At 36.7% G+C, this 10,991-nt stretch overlaps 1 protein-coding gene across 1 annotated transcript in view; it reads right to left on the bottom strand.

Moving 5' to 3' along the window:
- CWC27 (CWC27 spliceosome-associated protein homolog (S. cerevisiae)) overlaps positions 1 to 10,991 on the bottom strand; it is a 111,904-nt gene that overhangs the window by 93,720 nt on the left and 7,193 nt on the right. Inside the window, exons 3-9 of the mRNA XM_010005410.1 lie at positions 10,118 to 10,214; positions 8,476 to 8,588; positions 6,948 to 7,091; positions 6,128 to 6,226; positions 5,854 to 5,957; positions 4,768 to 4,837; positions 2,198 to 2,247 (exon numbers count right to left, since the gene is read on the bottom strand). Of these exons, the coding sequence (XP_010003712.1) occupies positions 2,198 to 2,247; positions 4,768 to 4,837; positions 5,854 to 5,957; positions 6,128 to 6,226; positions 6,948 to 7,091; positions 8,476 to 8,588; positions 10,118 to 10,214 (677 nt within the window). The remainder of the gene's footprint in view (positions 1 to 2,197; positions 2,248 to 4,767; positions 4,838 to 5,853; positions 5,958 to 6,127; positions 6,227 to 6,947; positions 7,092 to 8,475; positions 8,589 to 10,117; positions 10,215 to 10,991) is intronic.

The following is a 10,991-nucleotide window of genomic DNA, read 5'->3' as shown; positions in this document are numbered from 1 at the left end:
CTGGTTAAAAGGGGAACCGGCCACCCCAGCCTCTGGCAGTGTCTTGAAGGGGCTGCATATGATGGTGCATTATCTCTCTGTCACATTTAGACTCACCCAGAATCAATAACCAAACGTTTTTAAGTCCAGAGGTAAAGGAAATTTCCATGCATAAATAAATAGATGGTTAAAAGACAGGAACAAAACTTAGAAGCGAACAATCACTTCTAGCAATGGAAGATTACTATTGTATAACCACAGTAGCCAGTGGTGAGACTTCAGCTGTTCAGCAAGCCCAGTAACAAAGCAGGTGAACAGCTAGGTCACTGAGTTTTTTTGATAGTAGTAAGTTACTCAGGATAGAAAAGCCAAGAGTGTATTGCAGAACTGCAGAAGGACCTGAATGATAAGAAAATTAAATGATAAATGAAATCTGAAGTAGATGAAAGCTATGCACATGAGGAAAAGGAGTCCCACATACAGAACAAGGAGCTCTCAGCTAAACATCATCCATCATGATGTCCCTCAGGAGTCTGTACTGGGTCAAGTATTGTTGAACATCTTCCATGACATGTAAGTGCACCCTCAGCAAGTGTGCAGATGTGTGGTGTGGCTGACATGCTGGAGGGACAAGATGCCATCCAGAGGGGCATGGACAGGCTCAAGAAGTGGGCCCATGTTAAGCTCAGAACTTTCAACAAGGTCAAGTGCAAGATCCTGCATATGGGCTGGGGCAACCTCCAGTATCAATACAGCCTTGGGAATGAAGGGACTCAAGAGTAGCCCTGATGAGAAGGACTTGAGGGTACTAGTACTTGAAAACCTGGATGTGAGCCAGCAACGTGCACTTACAGCCCAGGCCAACCGCATCCCGGGCTGCATCAAAAGAAGCATGGCCAGCAGGTCAAGCGAGGTGATTCTGCCCCTCTGCTCTGCTCTTTCGAGATCCCACCTAGAGAATGGTGTCAAGCTCTGGAGTCCCCAGCACCAGAAAGACTTGGACCTGTTGGAGCAGGCTCAAAGGGGCACAGAAGTTATCAGATGGATGGAACATCTCTGCTAGGAGAAAAGCTGAAAGAGCTGGGGTTGTTCAGCCTGGAGGAGGCTCCAGGGAGATCTTGTGACCTTTCAGTACTTCAGGAAGGTTTATAAGAAAGATAAGCACAGCCTTTTTAATAGGACTTGCAGTGACAGAGGGGTGATAAATTTCAACTAAAAAAGGAGAGATTCAGACTAGATATAAGAAAGAAATTTATTACAGTGAGGGTGGTGAAACACTGAAACAGGTTGCTCAGAGGTGGAGATACCCTCTCCCCGGAAACATTCGAGGTCAGCAACCTGATCTAATTGACCTCCCTGGTCATTACAGTGGATTGGACTAGACTACCTTTAAAGGTCCCTTCCAACCCAAACTGTTAAAGGACAGGCAAAGTTCGAGTCGATACAGTTTAATGCAAATATCTCAATTCAATATTCACCAGTGGCTAAAAAAGCAAATCAGAAGTTAAGAAGTATTAAAAAGCTATAGAAAAGAAAACAGAGACCATGCTTATGCAAATACATGGACTTACAATACAACTAATTTTGTTATGCTGTTTAGTTTTTAAGAAAAAAGAAAAGATGTTTTAAAACAGAATCAGAGTTGGGAAAACCAAGAAGAATAACTACAGGTACAGAACAACTTATGTGTGAAGAAAAGTTGAGTAGGCTAGGAAAGTGATAGCCTGAGAAGAGATTGTGCTAAAGAGTGGTATAAAGAGACTGATCTCCCACTGTCTCTTCAAGCACAAAAGTTAAAACTTAGCAAGTGACTCGAACAGCAGCCAAGTTCAGAACAAAAAGGGGAGGTACTTCTTACTGCAGCAGACAAAGCATGTGAATGTAAACAGTATTAGAAGAGACTGAAGTACTTCGATGATTGCCCTATTAAGGATTACTAAATAGATGTACCACATCAAACTCTGAGCTGAAAGCCGATGAAGGCTGGGAGACTACTCAGGTAAATGTTATGCTTGTCCTGCTTTTATTCTTTACCATACATCAACAAATGCCCAGTGTTAGTGGCAGCAGAGTGGGTTAGAGGAACATTTGGTCTAATCCAGCATTGCCATTCTTAATTTCTTAGAGTAACAGACAAACAATGAGTATACATAATGCTAAGCAGGTCTAATATCCTGAAAGTAAATCTGTTCTTGAAATTGTAAAATCATATATTAACCTTTTGACAGCAAGTAGATCATGACTACTTTTACTTCTTCCCTTCATGCTCTGTTTAAAAAAAAAAAAGAAAATAAAAAGAAAAAACGTATTAGAAACGTCAGTGTTTGTGATAACAGATGGCTAAGAAGAACTATGGTAAGAAAAAGACAATTTGCTTCTTGCTAGCTTTCTCACCAGTAAGCAGAAACACTTTTAACCGCATAAGAAGAGAGAAGGTGTTCCAGAAAGAGGAGCATCAGACTGACTCTCACCATTCCTTGACACAAAATTCCCTAATCCTGTGATCTCTGCCTTCTATTATCTCCTGGGATACAAAAATTTTCTAAGATTCATAGCCCGTATATCATAATCAGAGACTTTCCTGATACAGAAGACACAAATTGACCTGCAACTTTTAAAAGACACCAATGGCCCTTATCTCTTGTTTAATCTCTTTTTGAAAGTATTTTTACTTCTCATTTTCACTATGTTCTGATATAAATGTTCGCAATTAAATTCCAGGATGGAAAAATACTTATTCTGTGTACATGTATTGGCTCCTTCATCTTTGTGTCACAACTTTCATACTGTAAGAAACACAGAATAACTGTTCTCATCTTTCCCTTCCTGTCTCCTTTTTTTTAATTTTAAAGTTACAATGATCCATATCCCCAGTTATCCTTCCTGCCCTTTGTTGTACAGTTTCAGGAACAAGAATTCGGTGATTCATAGCTGCAAAGGCAAAATAGAATAATTCCCTCACTCAAACAAGTGCAGCACAGGCTGAACAAGTCTGGACTAGAAAATTGTTCACAATGGGGAAGATGGACAAAAGACGTAGGGAGGCATTAAACTTCACTTGGTTAATATGACGTGACTAAGACAAGAATCCTGATTTTTACAGGAAAGCATGAAACCATTAAATAACAAATTATAATAATAATTTCATTCTGATATATCGTGTTTCCATTTACTCTTTAGATAATTTTAGCCTCAGCCTTGCTGCACTAAAAATTAACGGAAAATGTTCCCTTTTGCCAGATCTGTGAGAGGATTCCCCAGTTACTTGCAGACTTTCCTCTCAACTTCAACCCTTCTCCTTCTTACATTGAAAAAAGCAAGACTTCCTGGTTCTAGCAACCAAGAAAAAGTTTACAGAAGGATTCTGAATTTGTAGATATCATAGAATCCCATTATTAACTTTGACCTTGTATTTTTCATACCAAAAACAGAGAATGGAAGCTGCTGCTGAAGTTCATACACTCAGCTTAATCAAGATTAAGATAACGTAAAGATTTGTAGAGATACTGATCTAGACCTATTAGAAGCAAGTGATGAGTTTTGGAATAAAAAGGTTCATTCTGCTGTAAAGAATGAACAGGAATTCTTCATAAACAGCTTCGGTGGTTATTTGCCATAGCTACAGCTAGTTAAGAATTTAGTCAGGGCAAATATGAGAATTAGATTTTTAAGACTGAATTGAAGAGAGTATGACAAGACTGAACAGGGCTTGTCATGAAAGAAGTGTTCTACTTAGATCATTTAAAAATGAAAAACAAGCATTTGACATGAAAGACGAGAACATCAGATCCACAGAGTTAAATGCAATATTAAAAATTAAACATACATTAAGTGCAGAACTGCATATGTGCAGAAAAATATGAGAACTAAGGTAGGGAGGTATAGAGAGTCTGACTGGTAAGTTGAAATGGTAAAAATAAGTTACAATTACTGTTGTGATAAACCTCTTCTATCATCCTGACTGATACCATCACACTGTAATATTGCCCATTAGTATTAACTGTTTTCTTTTTCATTTTAACTAAATGAGGACCATTTTTTTCACTTATGTGTTACAGGACTCAGCACCATGTAGTCTGAACACTAATTGAAGCAGGTAGGCACCTGAACCACACAAATAAGTAAGAAAGCCTAGGGCTCTCTAGAAATTATTTGGTCAGCAGCAGAAATGAGAACAATGACTTGTTAAAGTAGTTTAATGAACCTCATTTAAGTGGCAAAGTCAGGTAAGAAAATGATAGATCAAAGACTGCGTATGCAACCCTAATTCTATGAATGTGGGCAATGCACAAAAGTGTTATATTTAATTACGATAATGCACTGTTTTCCCCCGCTACAATCCCACTTCATTTTGCAGACAGAATGGACAAATACAAAAAAAATGGAGAAAGAACTGGTAATGAACAAGTTGATCTATTTCAAACCTCAAATATTTTACCATCAAATCACACTCTTATAATTAAGGAGGTGAAGGGGAATAAAGTATGCATCACCTTTATGAATTTTAAACAGCAGACACAAATCTATACTATGAAGTATGAAACTTCGTGTTTACGGAAATGTAAAAATATCACACAGTAATTGAAGACACCTTCAAAGTTAGAAAAGTTCAAAACCTCTGATCTTCCAACATGTTAAAGTAGCAGAATCATAAACACTGAAGTAATTTCTAGTGTTGTTCAAAACTCAATCATAAGAACAAGATTATGAACTTTAAACTTTTTCACAAACATGGAAAAAAATTAATTTTAAGTTGAAAAGAAAACTGAGGATGATATGGTACAGTACCTGACTAACTCTATTGACTTCCTCCTCTTCTTCTTCAGCTTCTTCCCCAAAGGAAAGCAGGTTAAAATTTCTTATGAGAGAAAACATATTTTTTAATAAAACTTTAAACACTGTCTTAATATTTTATAAACTTTAAACATATTCCTTTCATATTGTACACTATTTCAAAAAGAAAGCTTTTGTCCCACTACTTGTACCCATTTCAAAAAACTACAATATGCTGTTTTGCAATAAACCACGAATGCTCCTTTCCTGAGACAAAACAATGAGGATAGCTAAGCATCACTTAGAAAATGGTAAGGTGGAATGTAAAGATTTCTGTGTTGACCTACTTGCAGAGTATTAAATGCCGGTAGTTTTTTTTGCAGTTTTTTCAAGTTTTTGTTTTCCAAAAGAACAACATTCAAGTACCACACACAAAATTTTCAAGATGGCTCATGCAAGGCATCAAATGCACACACATTCACATAATGCAATTAAAAGAAATAATGGACTTTAAGGATTTTTTTTTCAAAATTAATTGTTTACACTATGTTGGAACCACTCAGTTGCAACATGTTGTATTTCTGTCCAGCCGCCCTGACAGCATACACTCACTTCAGATTTCCTATTTTCACTGCATGTTTAGGACTACCAAATTCCATTCAGAGAAACTGAAATTTCCCATGTCAAAATGCCTGCCTTCCGCTAATTGCTTCACTGGGAGAGAAGTGGTAGCTATTAGTAAGGCCAAAACTCAAAACAACTGAGCTATCAGTTAGGTATTAGTGAATAGAAATTTCAGTTTCATCTCAGTCACAAAAGAATGACTGCACATCCTTGCACATGGGAAAAATTCAAGCTACCTTCTACATCTCTTTTGCAATAACCTGTCAGTATCTGTTAGGTACAGCTCAGCTGATGCACAGCAACCAGTTCAGTCAGTGCCATTAAATATGTATGATCTCAGAAACAGAGAGGTAGGCTATATTAAGAATAGATAACATTCCCCTCTGCATTTTGCTAAAGACTTCAAAAGCAGAAAATTAACAGCTGAAAATTAAAGGTGGAAGAAAATTAACCAGCACTTATGTTGTGTGTATTTACTTTGTGCCTTTTACTTTGGACTTTTTAGTTTCTTCTTCTGGTTTGTCCTTCTTCAGCTTTCTATTTGGTCTTGGAACAATGTCATCAAAAGGATTAAACAAAACCTGTTAAAAAAGGAACATGTTAGACACATCTGTAATAAGTATTTTTTTTGTAATTAGATTTCATATTTTAAAACACTATATAAAAAACATGTCAAGTTTTCATACTAGAACACAGTTTTCTGAACACTAGGAAGAAAAACATTTAAAATTTCAAACCCACACAGACTGACCTCAGTGCTTCTTATTTTGTGTGGACTGAGAGGTCTCTCTTCCTTGTCAACTTCTACTTCAGCCAGACGCAACATGTTATATATTGTATCCCCTGTAACCTGTCAAATTAATAAAGTTTTTTTAAAAGTCCCTCTATATTTTTTGTTAATTATTCAGCAAAATGCAAGGCAATTATTATGTAACAAGTTTTGAAAATAAAAATTATATAGGAAATGCTGTAAACATGCAAGACTTCTAAAAGACAGCGAGTAAAAAGCACAAAGATTTGGGCTTTAAAAATTTAACAGCAAAAGTTGAAGGTAACTAAACCTGCATTTTTGGGATTGTATGTAAGGGAAGAAGTAAAAATCTTAGCAAGCTGTCAAACAGGAAAATAAAAGACACTATGAAATAAAAAAAGTTGGCTTCTTTTCTTTCAAGTAAGTCATGAGAGCACTAAACTCATCTCATGTTTTTAATTTTCCTGTTTATTCTTGTGCAATTGAAATTTAGAAAAAGAATTTTCTAAGATATCACCAGTATTAGATGAACTGATTAATAAGACGGAATCGTAGTACTATTAGTAATATGATTCAAAGCAAAAGCAACACAAGAATGTAATAGAGGAGAATAACAGCAAAGTAAATAACTATGGGAAAAACCCATAGGAGCATTTCTACCAGTCATGGGAAACAAAGAGAACAGAGACAACTTAGAAAACAGCAAATCAAATGTCAAATGTACATAATGGCAAATAACACCACAATTGCCTTTGAATATAAAGAAACTTATAGCAGCTCCTGTCAAACTCAAAATGGAATTCTAGTTTGTGTTGCAGACCTTTCCAAAGATTGTGTGCTTATTATTAAGTTCATCTGCACGGCCCAATGTAAAGAAAAATTGACTCCCATTGTCATGGGGCCCAGCATTTGCCATAGCAACAAGTCCTCTTCGATTAAATCGCAGCCGTGAGTGGAACTCGTCCTGGCAAAGACCAAAGAGAAAATAACATGATTTAAATATGCAGCTATTTTTTCTACTTCCTTAGCTACCTCTTTTTTATATCAGTATGTATCCACAGAAAATATGCTATTAATTTTCTTTTAAATTGAAACAGTAATAAAATCCAAGTATTTTGAAACTTAGTGCCACAATTGTATTTTAAAGATTCAATTTTTCAGTAGCAAATATTTGTTTTAGTCAATTTTTTTTTCTTAGTGCCTATAATAAACCAAACAAGTGAACAATCTTCTTTCAAAAGAAACATAAACATGTAATCAAGAAACACCAAAATAAAAAAATTAGAAAGTAGTATATCAACAATAAAAAGACACAATTTAATAACAATTTTAAGTTCTGCCTTGTTATCTTTCTCTTTTTTCCAATCATTGCCCAATAATCAATTGTCAGTCATTATTTTTGTTGGAGTTTATTAGTGTCTCAGTATTAAAGAAATCCAAGTAAATTATAAACATAACTGCATTTCATAAATTTATTGTAATATTATCTTTCTTATCGACAACTATATTTAGAGGAAAAATCCTAATTAACATAAAATAACTGGAAGTTCAAAAACAGGTTGCAATAGTACAGTATTGCAAAAAATACGCAAGCAGAACATTTTCTGGACCACAAAAAGAGCTAACAGAACTACTTTCAAAGCAAAGTGAAAGCTATGAGTAATATATTAATACCATGGTTCTATCACAATTCTAAATACTGTAATATTGAGATACCACTAATTTTAAAGCACATAGATGCTACTACGATGTTCGTAATACTTGTTTTGTTGTCTGCTCAGGCACCAATCCCTTCCACAAACTTCATGTTTGTGCTGTATGTATGAGTCTACTCCAGCAGCATGGATGTGGAAGCCCCAGAGACAGACTATGCAGCTTCAGTCACAAGTTAAAGTTGTGTGCCCTCTCTGAAATAAAACAATCAGGCAGAACAAAACACAGCTGCTGTGCATGTGTGGCTTCACTCAGGGTCTGAGATTCCTGGTTAAGAGATGAGCCAGGATGGTGTCAGTAATACCAACGAACACACACAACATTCTAAGACCTTTGCTAAATAAGAAATGATATGCATAAGTAATGTACATTTCTACATGTGAGTTTGCCACATATCAATAACTACTATTCATTCTTCCCTATTTTTCTGTGTAGTGTTCATGCTAGTGAGGTTACACATGAACTCTCAATTCAAAAGGCATGTATAATGTGAAAGCCTGTTTTGAAAGCAATTACAGTACACATCCAACGTTGCATTTCTAATATAAGGTTAGTTCTCCCACACCCTAACTCAGTATGATGAACAACCAACAGAAAACAACCAAAATTAATGCATAAGATATACAGATACATACCTTGAAAGGTGCTCCATAGATCGACTCTCCACCTGTTCCAGTACCAGTGGGATCACCTCCCTGAACTATAAAGCCAGGCACTACTCTGTGAAATATTGTGTTATTGTAATACTCTAAAAAAAAAAGAAAGAGGATATTAAATACATGATCTCAAAAAAAAAATTTCATAGATATTACACTGACATGTCCAGAGACTGAAGCTTCAGATAGCAAGTACTGTAACTGGATTCTGCTACTGCCACTGGGTTTCCTCCTCTTCCACTATCTTGCTCAGTGTTGACTGTATCTCAGCTACAAGGTATTGTGGATAACACTTATGAAAAAAACAGACAAACGTGGTGTCATGTTTCTGTTGCAAAAATCACTGCACATCACCAAAAAGATGATATTGATGAATAACCTATTTACCAGCTTTTGCAATTGGAACGATACTACCAACACACACCAATTTAAAAGGAGAGCTAAAACTATGCTCTGTCTTAGCCAACACCTCACATACATCATTAGCCATATCCATACAACAAATGACTAGCATTTTCGCTCACCAGCATGGAACAAAGATGCCACTCTGTTCACTGCCTACACTGTACCCAAACTGATCACCTTCACAGAATGAAATACGCAGTGCATTTTGCTCCCCAGGTTATCTATCATATAAGGTTTATGAGATTATCAGAAAAAAAAAATAATTTGACATAAATTTCTGGTTGATTTTTTAATTAATAAAAATAAATCTGCTGCATGACAAAGTAGGATCTGCAAACACTGTAGTGTAGCTAGATATACTCATGCATGATTATATGCTAGGACACTCACAAAAGACATTTACTATACAAGGTACAGGATTCTCCATGGCAGTCAGGCAAAAACAGAAAAGAAAAAAAAGCCCAGCTCCTTCCACTGATGATAACTCATTTCTCAGGACTTACCAATGGCTAAGAGATTGATTTGCCATTGCAAAAAAGTCTCCTCAACTCCACATTACAAGCAAGAACAGAGGACAGGCTGCATTTGTGCTGGAGGCACAAATCTTACACTGCTATTTTTCCTTAACAGAGGAGGACTAAAAGAACACTCAAACACCCTATGAATGCATAAATAAGAACAACAGCTGCTAGAAAATATGTAACAGTACCAGATCCTTCACATATCCCTGTTACAGTTTTCCCAATAGGGAGCTTCTCATATTGGGACCCACTTCAGTGAAGAGTGTTACAAAGTTTCCACAAACAAAAAATTACAGCAAATTAAACAGAGGCATTAATGAAAGAAATGAACCGGTAGTAAAGATGGCCATACAGAAATGAGAATCTCAGGGGATGTCCAATATTACATCATTGCCTTTTCAAACATACATTGAAGAAGTAGCTATACTTTGTAGAGACTTGCTGAAAATAAGCCTTTCCAGGCCTCTGACATACAACTTTTCAGTAACAGTACATTAGATGCTGCATTTACTCTTTTTCCACTTGGTTCCTTAATAACATTGTCTAACACTCAGTGTTTTCCAAGATCTTCTACATACAAATAAATTAACTAACATATTAAACTTAAAACATAGTTATGGCCTCCATTTTACCAAAAAGGCACAAAGGTCGCATATGAAATACTTTCAACAATTCCTATCTCGTTCAATCATTACCTTCCATACAAAGCTGGATGAAATTCCGAGATGCTTTTGGTGCTTCTTTTGACCATAATTCTATATCTATATCTCCTGCTGTTGTTCTCAGCAAAACCTAGAAAAACATACAAAAATATACCACTTTTTTTTTTAAATTGTAACTCAGTCACTGATCAAAGACCATAATTGCTGAGTTAAAAAAAATAAATAAATTCTGAATTCATTATGTTAGGAACAGTAGCAGACATGCAAGTGTGGTAGATAGCTAGTGTTAGCTGTCGATAGCATTGTCCAGCCTTAAGATACAGTTCTGAGCCAATATGTATAATAAGGCCTCAAGGCCAATGACCTAGTACCTCACACAATATAAACTGAGATTTTATCACTTCCATCACAACATCGAAAAAAATTATGCTATAAATCTGCAAAGGCACATACCTTTCTGACAAACAATACTGCTAAATTCAGTAAGGGATTGCAATAAAATGGAGAACCAAAGACACAGTCAAGAATACAGGAAACTAAATGGGAAGCTTTAAGGACTGCTCTGCTGTGTATCCACACAGCACACGTCGTGCTTTGACTCAATTCATACCTTTATGGGGTTTTAGGCCGTCAAAAGTAACCAGATCAGCACACCGAGGGACCCGCCACACACACAACCACACACACCCACACACACACACACCCACCCACAACACACCAATACACCCACACACACACCAGTCCCACCCCTGCAACACGCAGTTTCCTCACAGCCCCGCTCAAAAGCAGGCGCGGAGCACAACACCCCCCTCCCCCCGCGCACCCCAGCAGCCCCGCCCGCTCTTGCACAGCCCCAGCACAGCCCCAGCCCCTCCTGCCGGCAAAAACCCCCAAACCCGGCGGTTCG

This window comes from Chaetura pelagica, unplaced genomic scaffold, assembly GCF_000747805.2.
Source record: "Chaetura pelagica isolate M959 unplaced genomic scaffold, ChaPel_1.0 scaffold37, whole genome shotgun sequence".
NCBI lineage: Eukaryota > Metazoa > Chordata > Aves > Apodiformes > Apodidae > Chaetura > Chaetura pelagica.
Note: the sequence above shows the minus strand (reverse complement) of the source record. Positions and strands in the feature narration are given on the sequence as shown.